The sequence below is a fragment of the Poromitra crassiceps genome, assembly GCF_964638095.1.
Source record: "Poromitra crassiceps genome assembly, chromosome: 7".
Taxonomy (NCBI): Eukaryota; Metazoa; Chordata; class Actinopteri; order Beryciformes; family Melamphaidae; genus Poromitra; species Poromitra crassiceps.
This window is the reverse complement of record NC_139628.1, coordinates 37606964-37622551: the sequence shown is the minus strand read 5'-3', so window position 1 is coordinate 37622551 and position 15588 is coordinate 37606964. Positions and strand designations below refer to the sequence as shown.

At 52.2% G+C, this 15588-nt stretch overlaps 1 protein-coding gene across 1 annotated transcript in view; it reads left to right on the top strand.

Moving 5' to 3' along the window:
- ppargc1a (peroxisome proliferator-activated receptor gamma, coactivator 1 alpha) overlaps positions 1–15284 on the top strand; it is a gene marked incomplete at its 5' end in the record, with an annotated part of 355417 nt that extends 340133 nt beyond the window's left edge. The window contains 6 exons of the mRNA XM_083639737.1: positions 864–2103; positions 4407–4502; positions 7659–7779; positions 10180–10301; positions 11272–11423; positions 15158–15284. Of these exons, the coding sequence (XP_083495863.1) occupies positions 864–2103; positions 4407–4502; positions 7659–7779; positions 10180–10301; positions 11272–11423; positions 15158–15261 (1835 nt within the window). The 3' untranslated portion in view covers positions 15262–15284. The remainder of the gene's footprint in view (positions 1–863; positions 2104–4406; positions 4503–7658; positions 7780–10179; positions 10302–11271; positions 11424–15157) is intronic.
- Between the last annotated feature and the right edge of the window lie 304 nt (positions 15285–15588).

Below are 15588 nucleotides of genomic sequence, written 5' to 3'. Positions count from 1 at the left end.
TGTTTGTGTGAGTGCATTAACAATGCTATAAAGCCAGCTCATCTCAGGACTTCCCATATAACTGCCATCTGTCTGGCTGTAAATCTGTCCATGTGGGGGCGCATGGGGGGGGGGGTCGGCCTGGGCACGAGCACTATAGGGACATGCCATCTGAGAAGAATGACAAGCCATTCCCCCCCAGTAGTTCCTGTGACATCTCACCGCTGCTAGCCCTATATCGAGTGAAGGCAATTTCAGCGAGCACGTCCACATCTACATAAAGAGTGGTGAGATATCTCCCTGCCTTGTCCGGCAGAAGACGGAGATGCTGCTGGATAATCTGGAGGAAAGAAATGCATGGCTTCATGTCAGTGATCGTTTCTTTATTTATTTTCTGGTTCAAACGAGGGTCTTTGGTTTTTATTCAAATGAATTGGCTGCTGTCCAGTGTGGACATTTGCATGAGGCGATATACGTTGTGTGTTTTTTTTCTTTTCTTTTTATATCGGTTGGATTAGCTTTGTCCTCTATGGGGATGTTTGTTTTCTCTTCTTTCATGACAGAGGGGATCCATCCAAGGTCAGAGTGGAAGGGGGGACAGCAAGTCATCCGTATTACAGCGCCACCATATTAAGTTACACCGAGCGTTACATTCATCTGTCAAGATCGCAATAAAATAGAGATCAGGATTAGGCCAAGTGAAAGTGAATATTTTAATCAGGCATGTGTGTGTCCACTGTCCATAAACTGAGCTGGAAGTTTATAGGTGAGGGGGGAGGAGGAGGGAGAGCGAGGGAGATATTTAGGTGAGAATTGCATTATGATTTCATTTCCTTTTTATCGATCCCACCGCCACCCTTCTGTGTCTTTCCCTCCCTCTCCAGGTCTGACACCACCTACCACGCCCCCACACAAAGCCAGTCAAGAGAACCCTTTCAAAGCATCGCTCAAAACCAAGTTGTCTTCATGTTCCTCCTCTGCCTTGGCGTGCAAAAGGGCCAGGCTGAGCGAGTCGGGCCCCGGCGCGCCGGCCCTGGCCCCGGGTGCCTCGGGCGGCGGGGGCCCCACCAGGAAGGGTCCCGAACAGACTGAGCTCTATGCCCAGCTGAGCAAAGCGTCCGCCGCCCTCCCCTGCACTGTCGCCCTGCACACAGCGGGGGGCGGCCTCGAGGAGCAATGCGGCACTAGCAACAATAAGCGGGCGGCGCCCCGCGGCTACAGCGACCACGACTATTGCCAGGCCAAGAAGGACGGCGGCACAGCCAACGCCGCGCTTACCGTGACTACTACAGCGGCAGCCATGGTCACCCCAGGTGCCATGGCTGCTCCCATGCCTGCTGCAGGCGTGGCGGAGGAAAGGCGTGTGGAATGTAAGGACTCAGCCATGCCGCTCTCCTCTTCATCCTCATCCTCATCGTCATCATCCTCATCCTCTTCTACTACTCCGTCAGTTCCATCCTGTTCTTTGGCTAAGCAGTTGCAGCAGAGTTTTCCCTCTGTGGATCGAGAAGCAGCCCGGGGCCAGGGGACCCTCACCCAAAACACCCAGATCCCCTCACGACAGGCCACCACCGACAGGGACCAACAGCACCCGTCTGCCACCAGCCGGAAGCTCCTGCGCGACCAGGAAATCAGAGCAGAACTCAACAAGCACTTCGGCCACCCCCCGCAAGCCATTTATAGCCAGGGTGGCCAGGAGAGGGCGGAGGAAGCGGGCGGCAAGGCTAACAAGGCTGTCGTGCCTCAGTCCCTCCAGCAGGGAGAGGGCAATGACTGCTACACCCAGAGGCTGCCCGGCTCGGGCCACCTGCACCCGGGGTTCCTGGCCTTCCACGACGAGCTGGAGCTGGGCGAGGGCCGCGAGGGTCGCTTCCTCTACCCGTGGGAGGGCACCCCTCTCGACCTGCTGTTTGACTGCCCCCCCTGCTCGCCCTCTTGCTCCCCGCCCTCCAGCTGCTCCGTCTCCCCGCCGTCCTCCCTCCTCCTCTCGCCCAGCAGGCCTTTCTGTTGGCCCAGCAGCGGCTCCCTCTCCCGTTCCCGTTCCCGCTCCGGCTCCCGCAGCTCGTCCGCTCGCCACCGGAGGCGCTCCCTCTCCAGCTCGCCCGACGGACGGCCCTCCTCCTGGTAAGTGGCTTGTCATCTCACACACACATACACACACACACACACACACCTCCCACGTGCTTTGGGTGCTCCCCGCCGCCTATGTGTGTTTAAACGGGGCTAGGACATGGCAGGGGTCTAGCTTAGCGGTGTAAAACAGACTCAGAGAGCCGCTGTCAGAGAGGATAGATCTCTTAGCATGGGCCCTTCAGCTGCTGCACCATGCCTTGCCTGTGCTAAACGCAGGATTGATTTGTGATGTCTTGAAACAAGAGATTTTACCAAGAGTGAATACTAACCAAATGGGCTGCAGCATGTGTTTCGACTCGCCGAGTTCATTCTTCTCTGCCTATTCAACCAGGTGGCACCCACAATCTGAACCGAGAATCTGGAAAGAGATGGGTTGAAATGGGAGATCTTCTCCTCCACACTATCAACAGCGCACAGCAAACCAAAAAAGAGGAGAAAACCAAGAGAATGATTGGTGCCAGAGGCGATAGTACGAGTTTTCATCCCCAGGCGGGGAGTTTGATTTGAGCTTCTTCCTAACACTGGATACTCCCGTTTCTCCGTTTGATGCTGGGGCTATTGTTTTAAGCACCAGCTGTTGTTTTTACTGAGCGTTTCACATCCCCCAGAGATGAAAGCCAAATCCAGGCTGTGGGAATGTAGTCCCCGAACCCCTTTTTCTCAAAAGAGACTCTTATCACTGTAGCTCTCTGTGAGAACTACATTTCCCATGCTTCTCTTTGATCAGAGCCATGAGGGGGGGGAGGGTTCTGTCGAGGAGCAGAGGCAAACCCTCAGTTGCTTGAGAAGGACTGGGAAGTAAGTCAATTGAGTTTGTCAGTAGTTGTTCATTGAGTGCTGCACAGTGTGGAGCACTCTGCTGCATTGACTGGGTTTGTTTGCCTGATTACTTAAAGGTCAGTTTACTCTGCAGACCCAATAGAATCACAGGCTTTCTCCTGTGTCAGACTCAGGCCCATAGACCAAAGAAAATGGCCGTAGCCACAGTGATATCAGTCATTGATTTGTTTACTCCCGTTTTGAAGCCTCTAGTTTGGCATTTTGACCGTCGCCATCTTGATTATTTGGAGCCAGAAGTGGACGAGAAGAGCCGCAGCGCCGCCTCCTATTGGTCCGTAATCGGCGAACTGCACGATCACTGGACGGGCGACCTGTCAATCACGCCCAAAACATTGTCTTTTTTTATTGTCTATTTTACTCTAAATGGGTGAGTTATAAAAAAAGTTATAACAAAATCCCCCTCCCCCCATACAGTTGTCACGAAAGGTGAAATTAGCTAGAGAGACCAAAACAGTTTTTTTTTTTACATTGTATAGGCTATAGTCTCAGTATATTTTCAATAGACTATCCACATTGTATAGTTGATAGTCTCAAGGCGATACAGAAGCGATCTATACAGAAGCTAACACAGGCATTCAGAAGATTTCTGAAAATATTGGTTTTTTTTAGTGTTTGCGATGTGAAAGAACACTGGATGACAGGCAGCCTCTTGTCTGTTCAGGCAAGTTTTCTGAAGAGGCTTCAATGGGAGAATTTCAGCAACATCGTTCTCCAAATCCCTCTTCTGTGTTTCAAGTTTCACAACTCACATCCTCCAGCTAACCAAGTGCTTCTGCTTTGCTTTGCTGAGCTCCCCAAACCCCCCCCCCCCCCCCTCCCCCCTCCCCTCCATAATTCAACTCCACCTTCTTCAGCAACACCTCAATAATTAAGCATCAGGGAGCTAACGGGGTGTGTAGGGGTACGCGCTCTGTAGTCGGCCCACTGGGGCCTATTGACCTCTCCCTCATACAACATGGATAGCAGGTGCATGTGCTGTACAGTATATGCCGAGGAAAAAGTTGAGGATATTTTTTCCTCAAATGGAACATAGGAAGTTCTGTAAAACATCATGAGCCGATTCAATGGCCATGGGTTGAGACTAGGCCCGGAGAATAAAGAATGCGTTAATCTGGAATTAAGATTATTCACTAACACATAAGTGGCTTTTATGAATATGGATTAAGCAAAATTGGATTTAGTTGACATGTCCATGACTAAACCAAATCAAGAAAAAGTCAAGCAAGGTGTCATAAGGTTGCACAAACCACTGAAAGGGACTTTAGTTCTGGAGCTATGCACCATCGACAATATAAGTCTAAGTCGCAGGTACAGTATGCAGTCTTCTGATGGTCTGAAAACATCATTCTTTAGGTATTTAGATGGAGAATTTGAATTTGCTGATTGAATGACCTCATCCTATGCCATCCATAATGTTTTGCTAATTGCTGATTGGCGGTGTGTTTTCCCCTCAGGTCCCGTCCCAACACAGACCCGAGCACTCTTCGCTCCAGGACTCACAAGAGCCCCGCCCACTCTCAGTCTCGATCTCCTCTAAGCCGCAGGCCAAGGTGATTATTTAAATTCTATTATTTAACCTGGACTTTATTGCGTGCCCTTAACCTTTGTTTCACCGTACGGGTTCGGTTAAGGACAAAATGCTTATTTACAGCGACAGTCTGGCAAAAGTCACAAGACCTCCTGATGGTATGCAGGGGATTGTGACGGAAATAAAAAATGAAGAGAGGAGTCGACGTAGACAAAGACGAAAGGACAATGCAGGAACAGGCAGTTTTCTTTGTCACCGCTCCCTAAAGTTTGATATAGGGCGTCAGGGTAGTGTGGAGGTAAAAGCACTCGCCTACCACCGTGGAGACCCGGCAGCGGTACTTCCGGGCGTGGCCAGACGTCCTTACAGACACAATTGGCCGTGTCTGCGGGTGGGAAGCCGGTGGGGTATGTGTCCTGGTCGCTGCACTTGTACTTCCTCTGGTCGGGTCGGGGCGCCTGTTCGGGGGGATGGGGGGGGGGGGGGAGAGGGGAACTGGGGGCAATAGCGTGATCCTCTCACGCGCTACGTCCTGCCAGTGAAACTCCTCGCTGTCGGGTGAAAAGAAGCGACTGCACATGTATCGGAGGAAGCATGTGCTCGTCTACGGCTCTCTCCCCAGATCGGCAGAGGGGGTGGAGAAAAGACCGGGACTGCAGGGGGGAATTGGCCATGTGCAATTGTGGGGGAAAATGGGAGAAAGATCAGGAGAAAAGAAGAAGAAAAAAGTTTGACATCTCTGTGAATCCCTTAACACCTTCCTGCAGTCTGTCCCATCCACATAGGGACCCCATGACAAAGATTCAGGCTGAATATGAATAATTGATCGTGTTTTATTGGACTAGTGACAGAACAATCCCAAATCATAATGACGCAAATTCGTAGTTCACTCCTGAATTTATGCCCCCAGCTGTATGGTGACACTTATTCAACTTAGTGTCTCTGTGTGAGGCCCCCGCAGTCATTGCAGAGGGACCATTTCCTCTGCAGAGAGACACTGGCACTGTGCAGAAGGAGAGAGAGACACTGGCACTGTGCAGAAGAGAGAGAGACACTGGCACTGTGCAGAAGGAGAGAGAGACACTGGCACTGTGCAGAAGAGAGAGAGACACTGGCACTGTGCAAAAGGAGAGAGAGACACTGGCACTGTGCAGAAGAGAGAGAGACACTGGCACTGTGCAGAAGGAGAGAAAGACACTGGCACTGTGCAGAAGAGAGAGAGACACTGGCACTGTGCAGAAGAGAGAGAGACACTGGCACTGTGCAGAAGGAGAGAGACACTGGCACTGTGCAGAAGGAGAGAGAGACACTGGCACTGTGCAGAAGGAGAGAGACACTGGCACTGTGCAGAAGGAGAGAGAGACACTGGCACTGTGCAGAAGAGAGAGAGACACTGGCACTGTGCAGAAGGAGAGAGAGACACTGGCACTGTGCAAAAGGAGAGAGAGACACTGGCACTGTGCAGAAGAGAGAGAGAGACACTGGCACTGTGCAGAAGGAGAGAGAGACACTGGCACTGTGCAGAAGGAGAGAGAGACACTGGCACTGTGCAAAAGGAGAGAGAGACACTGGCACTGTGCAGAAGAGAGAGACACTGGCACTGTGCAGAAGAGAGAGAGACACTGGCACTGTGCAGAAGAGAGACACTGGCACTGTGCAGAAGGAGAGAGAGACACTGGCACTGTGCAGAAGAGAGAGAGACACTGGCACTGTGCAGAAGAGAGAGAGAGACACTGGCACTGTGCAGAAGAGAGAGAGACACTGGCACTGTGCAGAAGGAGAGAGAGACACTGGCACTGTGCAGAAGGAGAGAAAGACACTGGCACTGTGCAGAAGAGAGAGAGAGACACTGGCACTGTGCAGAAGAGAGAGAGACACTGGCACTGTGCAGAAGAGAGAGACACTGGCACTGTGCAGAAGGAGAGAGAGAGACACTGGCACTGTGCAGAAGAGAGAGAGACACTGGCACTGTGCAGAAGAGAGAGAGACACTGGCACTGTGCAGAAGAGAGACACTGGTACTGTGCAGAAGGAGAGAGAGACACTGGCACTGTGCAGAAGAGAGAGAGAGAGACACTGGCACTGTGCAGAAGAGAGAGAGACACTGGCACTGTGCAGAAGAGAGACACTGGCACTGTGCAGAAGAGAGACACTGGCACTGTGCAGAAGAGAGAGAGACACCGGCACTGTGCAGAAGAGAGAGAGACACTGGCACTGTGCAGAAGAGAGAGACACACTGGCACTGTGCAGAAGAGAGAGACACACTGGCACTGTGCAGAAGAGAGAGACACACTGGCACTGTGCAGAAGAGAGAGAGACACTGGCACTGTGCAGAAGAGAGACACTGGCACTGTGCAGAAGAGAGAGAGAGACACTGGCACTGTGCAGAAGAGAGACACTGGCACTGTGCAGAAGAGAGAGAGACACTGGCACTGTGCAGAAGAGAGACACTGGCACTGTGCAGAAGGAGAGAGAGACACTGGCACTGTGCAGAAGAGAGACACTGGCACTGTGCAGAAGAGAGAGAGACACCGGCACTGTGCAGAAGAGAGAGAGACACTGGCACTGTGCAGAAGAGAGAGAGACACCGACACCATCTCGCCGCTCCCAGCTGATTTGGCACCAATGTGCCTAATGACACCCGACAAGCCCGAGAGTCGCTCATCAGTCGAGAAGCGAACGTGTCGCGCGCTAGTCTGGAGGAGGGAGGGGGAGGGGGGGGGGGGGGGGGGGGGTGTTGGGTAGGGGGATGTGGGGGGGGAAGGGGGGTAGGGGGGGGTTGAAAGTTGCACTTTCCTTCTTGATGAAGCCCTAACTAAGCAGAATGTAATGACATGTGAAGTTGTGCTGACAGTGGCAGCTGCCTGGCTCCCCGACCGCGCCGCTCGCCGGCGCTCCCGCGGGCCTCTCCTGCGGGATGCGTAATCATGGCGGTGGCGAGCAGACGTCTTATTAACATGTCTGTTTCTTTCTGTGTGCAACCCCCCTCTTCCCCCCCCCCACACACACACACACACACACACACACACACACCTCAACTGTCAGCGCAGAGAAAATAGGGGGCTGCTCCTCGGTGAATACTGACCGCTTGTTCTTTGTCAACGTCAACGGGAAGGGTGAATTTAGAGGAGGCGACGGGGGAGAGGACGGCCATGTCACGCGTGTCTTGTCCTCCGCAGGTACGACAGCTACGAGGAATACCAGCACGAGAGGCTGAAGAGGGAGGAGTACCGCCGAGACTACGAGAAGAGGGAGTTCGAAAGGGCCGAGCAGAGGGAGAGGCAGAGGCAAAAAGCTATAGTGAGTCAACTGACCCTACTGCCATCTCATTTTCTCTATTGGCCCTATTAGTGAGTCAACTGACCCAACTGCCATCGCATTTTCTCTATTGGCCCTATTAGTGAGTCAACTGACCCAACTGCCATCTCATTTTCTCTATAGGCCCTATAGTGAGTCAACTGACCCAACTGCCATCTCATTTTCTCTATGGCCCTGTTGGGTTGTTTTCTTCTACTCTACACTCTGCATCCGGTCAGCTGATGCAGCTGAAAGGCCACATGCAATCACGGCTGTCCCACACAGACAGACACAGACACACACACACACACACACACACACACACACACACACACACACACACACACACACACACACACACACACACACACACACTCAAAGATGCACTCATGTACACACAGACACACACATTACTTAGAGCAGTGGTTGTCAAACTTTTCCATGTCAAAGACCCCTAAACTGACAAATTAGACCATAGACCCCCATCTGATTTTTGCTTTTAGATGTTTTATTACAAAAGAAGATTTTTACTTTTAGATGCTTTCTTACAAAAAGTGTATGAAACACACGACCAAAACAGTCTGTCATTGTGTTACTTATGGATGGAATTAAAGTGAAAATAAATGATCCCCCCCTTTTTGCTGGGGAACCCCCGCAAGGACCCCTGGGGGTCCCCCGGACCCCACGTTGAGAACCACTGACTTTGAGAGTGAGACAGCTCCAGTGCCACATGCTGCAGTCAGTGTCTCTCTCCTGAAAGCATACATGCAAAGTGAGTTCCTGAATGACTCAGGCGACAGGCCCTACAGTAGCTTCCTCTTTCTCTCACTGGCTTGTGTATTTTTAACGTCTCTGTCGTCTGGAAACACTGTCGACTCGTATTAATCACACCGCGGGGGCGGAGCGTTAAAATAGTGGGGAAACAGGAACTGGGAAGAGCAAGAGAGGGGACAGGAGGAAGAAGGAAATGACCGCCCAGGGAAACGTGTATCCTCTTGAGCGCGGATCATTTTTGGTTATCTTTGTCAGAATTCGGTCTGATGCAGCGAATATCACATTTCCCACCCGCATCTCCGGTCCCCTTGTCTCAGTGTGAAATTACTCAGGTTTCCAACAGGGCGGCGCCACGACCACCCGCTGACGAATGCGCACATCAAAATAATGCAATAACGCACACTCGGCTTGGTGGCGTGCGTACAGTTTCAGACACGGGGAGAGAAACAATTACGGGCGGTAAAGCCCAAGCTGTCAACCGAGGTTTGGGAGGCCAGGGATGTGAAAGCATCTCTCTCTCTCTCTCTCTCTCTCTCTCTCTCTCTCTCTCTCTCTCTCTCTCTCTCTCTCTCTCTCTCTCTCTCTCTCTCTCTCTCTCTCACAGGCAGCCCTCAGGGTGCCATCAAGAAAAGACCGGCTATTTATCAGTTGTCAGCAACTAAAGCCCTAATTCAGCAAACACTTCTGTCTCCAACAGTATGTGAGCATTAAAGAAAGTGGGGGGGGGGGAAGCACAAAACACCATATTATTCTGCTTAATATGTCTCTTTCTCCACGTTTCTAATGGGAGTGAAGGTGAACTTTGAGTTGAGTGCCAGGCAACTGATTTACATGTATAAGTCACCAGCGGGGGCCCCGAGACAGGCATTCAAAATTTGAACGGGTCTCGATGGACTCGCCCCAGTAATGGCAAGTAAATGAATGAATAAATAAATAATACTAGTGATACACCATAGCCCCGGGCTCGGTGCTGTATTATATGATTAGCAGACGCAATTAAACTACTGAAAAGCTATAATTGCATCCTGGCGCAGTTTGTTCCTAAATTATTCGGCTATGACCCCCGCGTCCTCTGAGGTTCAAGGAACACCGTGTTGTTTTGCCCTGTGGCTCGCTGCTGTTACTCTTAACGCTCTTAACCTCTCCCTGGATATCTTTGGAACACTCACAGCCAGGCCTCAATTAGCTGGCCGCGCCCCGTTTTGCTGTGTTTCAAGTTCGACTTTCCAAATCAATACTGAAACGGGCTTTTCTGACACGCACGTAAAGCGGAACGAACTTTATTTTCTCCGGGCGAAGAAGAAGACGCCGTCCCGACTCAAAGACGTGGCATCGTTTGATCAAAATCACTGGCGACTCTGGTTGATCAGTTTGCGGCGGAGCGAGAGGGATTGCGGTGCCAGGGGAGATGGAAGGCACTTTCCCAACGGCATCAGATAAGAAGGGAAGCCAGTTAGAGAAAGTTTGCGACAACCACAGGAGGAACAAAACAGACAGGAAGAGGAAAAGGGGGCCCCTAAGTCAGGTCGAGCCACGGGGGTGATCAAGACCAAGTCATTAGGCCTCAGCGAGGAGGAAAAACAGATCTTAATCCCCCTCTCTGGCTGTGTCCCTCTTGTTAACGAGCAGGAGGAGAGACGGGTGGTGTACGTGGGGCGGCTCAGGTCCGACAGCACCCGCACGGAGCTGAAGCACCGCTTTGAAGTCTTCGGCGAGATTGAAGAGTGCGCAGTGAACCTGAGGGACGATGGGTAAGGAGGCCCCAGGACTCTCTCTCTCTCTCTCTCTCTCTCTCTCTCTGTGTGTGTGTGAGTGAGTGTGTGTTCTTGTATGTATGTTCTTGTATTAGCTATCTCAGTGAGGACCAATTTGAGTTTTAGACCTGGGGGAAGTGAGGACATTAGGAAAGTGAGACAATTTGGCCAGTTTTTTACTCTCAAGAGTTCCAGGAAGTAAGGTCCTGGATTAAGCAGCACTGTCGAGTTGCAGCAAAATGGACAGTTTGTGTTGTACTTTGATTTTTTTTTTAAATCAAATTGTACATTATCAGCTTTATTTTAGCATTCAAAAGCAGCGAGAGACCCCTTCCTGGCTGTTCATTGGCTAATGAGTCATGCATTTTGCCACTCCCTCTCTAGAGGACACTAGTGTGAAGGTTTAAGACTTGGTTTTTACGGGTTAGGTTAGAATTGGGTTTAGGTTGGGGTAAGGGTCATCGTTAGGGTTAGAGGTAGGGAATGCGTTATGTTAATGAATGTCCTCACTAAGATAGCTGTACTGTGCAAACGAACGTGTGTGTGTGTGTGTGCGTGTGTGCGTGTGTGCGTGTGTGCGTGCGTGCGTGCGTGTGTGTGTGTGCACTTGCATCCGTAGGGTAGTTGTGAATCAGGGGTAAGGGGATATAGGAAGTGTATTTATTAGTAGCTTCATCGCTCCCCTCTGGCTAACACGTAATACGGAAATAAATCTTCCGCTTTAACTGTTGAACTCAGAGTCAAAGCAAAGGCAAGTGCGTACGACGGAGCTTCTGCATTCTCACAGCATCTCTCCATCCATCTATTTCTAGGCCTAAGGAGCCCCAAAATACACTTTTATCGATTCCTCTATATAAATAGTGTGGACGTCAGCTAAGACAAGGCCCCCCACCCCACCCCACCCCTGCAGCGTTGTTTGCTGGCCCCACTGCGCCACTCTGATGTTTCATTTTCTATTCTTGACCAGGGACAATTTTGGCTTCATCACGTACCGCTACACTTGTGACGCCTTCGCCGCCCTTGAGAACGGACACACCTTACGCCGGTCAAACGAGCCTCAGTTCGAGCTGTGCTTTGGCGGACAGAAGCAGTTCTGCAAATCGAATTACACCGACTTGGGTAAGTGCAGCTCCGTTGTTCAAGCCCCCAACCCCCCCAACCCCCCCCCTCCCCCCCGGAGTTACGCAGTGTTTTGCATGGCTCGCACAAGCAGACCGTCAAAAGGGAGGAGAAGGCAAAAGACTTGAGTGGTGCTTTCAGATTGAGAGAGAGAGAGAGAGAGAGAGAGAGAGAGAGAGAGGGAGAGAGAGAGGATCTGAATGCACCTCGCGGGTATTCGTTGGTTCAAAAAGGGCAAGGAGAGTTCAGGGGGTGACTCTGTGAACACGGCCAGGAATAGAGCGCCGTTTCCCCCGCCGCTGGAGAGAGAGGTCGCCTGGCACATCTCCACGAATACCAGGCCCCGTCCATTACTCACGTAGACGCGCGCTACGTGTTTCTACTTTGTTGATATGAGAGGCGAGGCATTAGGGAGAAAGATAGCACTTAAAAGCGTGTGCGCGGCTGTTTGGATATCCATTACAAGCTACGCTTTCATGGGCTCCTTGTCGTGTGTGTGTACGTGTGTGTACGTGTGTGTGTGTACGTGTGTGTGTGTGTGTGTGTGCGTGCGTGTGTGTGTGTACGTGTGTGCGCGTGTGTGTGTGTGTGTGCGTGTGTGTGTGCGTGCGCGTGTGCTCGTGTGTGTGTGTGGGGTCGGGGTCATTGTAAGAGATGAAATTAGGAGGAGAAGGACATGGTAGAAGAAAGAAGAGAGATGAGGCGAGGAAGAGGAAGGTGAGGAGCAAGGTGAAGTCCCAGACTGAGAGTGAGGGCTCCATCTGTTGCCAGCTGTTGCGGCGCTGGGGACGAGGCAGGACCTCGATGTGGCACATAGGAGGAGCTTGTCACTTAGATGGAGCGAGTGAGAAAACCATCATCTACTTATGCCTTTTTGAGCAGAAGTAGCTCGGAGGAGGTGGTGGTGGGGGCACCGCAGTAGACGGAGGAGGTGGTGGTGGGGGTACCGCAGTAGACGGAGGAGGAGGTGGTGGGGGTACCGCAGTAGACGGAGGAGGAGGTGGTGGGGGTACCGCAGTAGACGGAGGAGGAGGTGGTGGGGGCACCGCAGTAGACGGAGGAGGAGGTGGTGGGGGTACCGCAGTAGACGGAGGTGGTGGGGGCACCGCAGTAGACGGAGGAGGAGGTGGTGGGGGCACCGCAGTAGACGGAGGAGGAGGTGGTGGTGGGGGTACCGCAGTAGACGGAGGAGGTGGTGGTGGGGGTACCGCAGTAGACGGAGGAGGAGGTGGTGGGGGTACCGCAGTAGACGGAGGAGGAGGTGGTGGGGGTACCGCAGTAGACGGAGGAGGAGGTGGTGGGGGTACCGCAGTAGACGGAGGAGGAGGTGGTGGTGGGGGTACCGCAGTAGACGGAGGAGGTGGTGGTGGGGGTACCGCAGTAGACGGAGGAGGAGGTGGTGGTGGGGGTACCGCAGTAGACGGAGGAGGTGGTGGTGGGGGTACCGCAGTAGACGGAGGAGGAGGTGGTGGGGGTACCGCAGTAGACGGAGGAGGAGGTGGTGGTGGGGGTACCGCAGTAGACGGAGGAGGTGGTGGTGGGGGTACCGCAGTAGACGGAGGAGGAGGTGGTGGGGGCACCGCAGTAGACGGAGGAGGAGGTGGTGGGGGCACCGCAGTAGACGGAGGAGGTGGTGGTGGGGGTACCGCAGTAGACGGAGGAGGTGGTGGTGGTGGTACCGCAGTAGACGGAGGAGGTGGTGGTGGTGGTACCGCAGTAGACGGAGGTGGTGGTGGGGGTACCGCAGTAGACGGAGGTGGTGGTGGGGGTACCGCAGTAGACGGAGGAGGTGGTGGTGGGGGTACCGCAGTAGACGGAGGAGGAGGTGGTGGGGGTACCGCAGTAGACGGAGGAGGAGGTGGTGGGGGTACCGCAGTAGACGGAGGAGGAGGTGGTGGTGGGGGTACCGCAGTAGACGGAGGAGGTGGTGGTGGGGGTACCGCAGTAGACGGAGGAGGAGGTGGTGGGGGTACCGCAGTAGACGGAGGAGGAGGTGGTGGTGGGGTTACCGCAGTAGACGGAGGAGGAGGTGGTGGTGGGGGTACCGCAGCAGAGCCGGACGCCCTCGACATAAAAGCAGAGATATGAACTAATCAATTCGCGTTGAGTAAACGTAGCTTCTTCTATGCATGCATCTCAGACAGCACCCTACGCTCAAATGGATGCCGATATCGGGTTGAATGACGCGTTTGATAAATAATGCACGCTATCGATGAAATCAAAGAACCCCCAACCCCCCCCCCCCCTCTCTCTCTCTGGCGTGATCCCCCACTTTGGACATGTGAGCAGAAAATGGTGTTTTTCCCCCTCCTCCTCCTCCTGTTTGGAGGCTGGAAGAGACACTTGAGCGGCCATATTGAAACTTCACGGAGAGGCACTCCATTACATTAGTCACCGCGCAGCCACAAAAGATCATCCGCTTCCGTTTGTGGATGGAGCGTAAGATAGATGTTGACTCTCTTATCGCCGGAGCCTCTTCTTCTGGCATTTATTTAGCGGGCAGCATGTGAGGTCAGGAATGTGTAATGCTGCACTACAAGAAGGGGGGCAACGGGGTCATTGGAGATACAGAGAGGCGTTTCCTTCGAGAAACGAAGCGGTTACTATTACAGCACGTTTTCCCAAAGCGCAGGCTCCAAGCCGTTGGCGTTTCCAGGAAGAGGACATGATGTGAAATTGACACACAGAAGACATTTGCTAATCCAAGAGCCTTGAGGAGAGACATTGTGCCCCCCCGATTGACTAATCAGTCTCGGCGAATGAAAAGGCCTTCGTTGGACTGCCTCTTTGTCAGGAGCCGGCTATTTCGGCCGTCCCTCTCTCTACTGATAGCGCCGGATAAAGAGAGAGAGAGAGAGAGAGAGAGAGACTATTATAATAGCATCCAGACCTCCCCGCGCACTACTCCATCTTGTGGGCTCTCTCTTCTTTTTTTTGGTGTTTTCCGAGACACTGTCCATTAGTTTGAAGTAGAGCACCGGGGTATTTTTCATGGCTCAAGGTGCGCGGCGTGACACCAGCCACCCCTCGGCCACAGCGTTAGATCACGACCGCCGTCTCTCCGGCTGCCACGGCCATCCCCATTTCTCAGAGCTCTCGCAGTGCGCCGCTGGCCCCTGTGGGGGCCCCATTTGTGAAGCTGTCTGCCGCCAGAGATAAGAGACTCTTTATTTATTATCGGATCCGCCGATAAAAAATATATGTGTCTACCAGCTTTGGCTTTTTTTGGTGCGAAACACACATTATATGCCGGCCTCTTCCGATTTGAATGTTGAGTTAAAAGGCCGGTGTCTAAATGTGTCGTTTTTGGATGAAGACACTTGGCCCAGCTATAAAAGACGGTGTGTCTTCAGGTCTGGCCCAGGATTTAGGTTGCGTATCATCGTCCGTTCGCTCTGGACTGAACACCGTCCAATAAAGTAGCAAATTGGCACCAATACACACGCCTGAGCCAAGGAATCTACTTTGACAGGGGACATAGAGTTTCATTGTCCGATCGTCTTCCAGGTAGATGCAGGTCTGAAAACTGCTACGCTTAATGGCGTAGTAACCCGTCAGATTAACTCACCGAGGCCACAGATGACCGAGCAATAACGGGGGGAGGAAACGAGGGAAGATTTTATGTGACAAGTTTACTTCCTCAACTTCCTCTTTGATGTGAAAAAAAAGTAAAATAAAAACAAATAAACCGTGCTTTGCTCGACAATGACCGTCTGAAAACTTTCCCCTTTCAGACTCCCATTCGGACGACTTTGACCCAGCCTCCACAAAAAGCAAGTACGACTCCATGGATTTTGACAGCTTGCTGAGGGAGGCCCAGCGCAGCCTGAGAAGGTAACGAGTTCAGTGGCTTCACCGGCGGGCGGTCTGTCCACACAGAGGGACTTCTGATACCTCACTGTTGTCTCGCGCTCCTTTGACGACGAGACTACCAGAAGTTTTACACTCTATGTCATAGTAGAGTATATAAAAATAAGTCTATAGACCTATATCTATATATGAATATATCAAAAATAAAGTTTACATGAACATAGCTGCTGAAGAAGCTGGGAAGAGACATTGCATACTGGGAAGAGCCAGTGAACCCTCAGAACCTGTGCACAGATTCGGTGTACTTCTACGGTTGTACAACGGTCAGTGAAAGATATATATATATATAAAAACA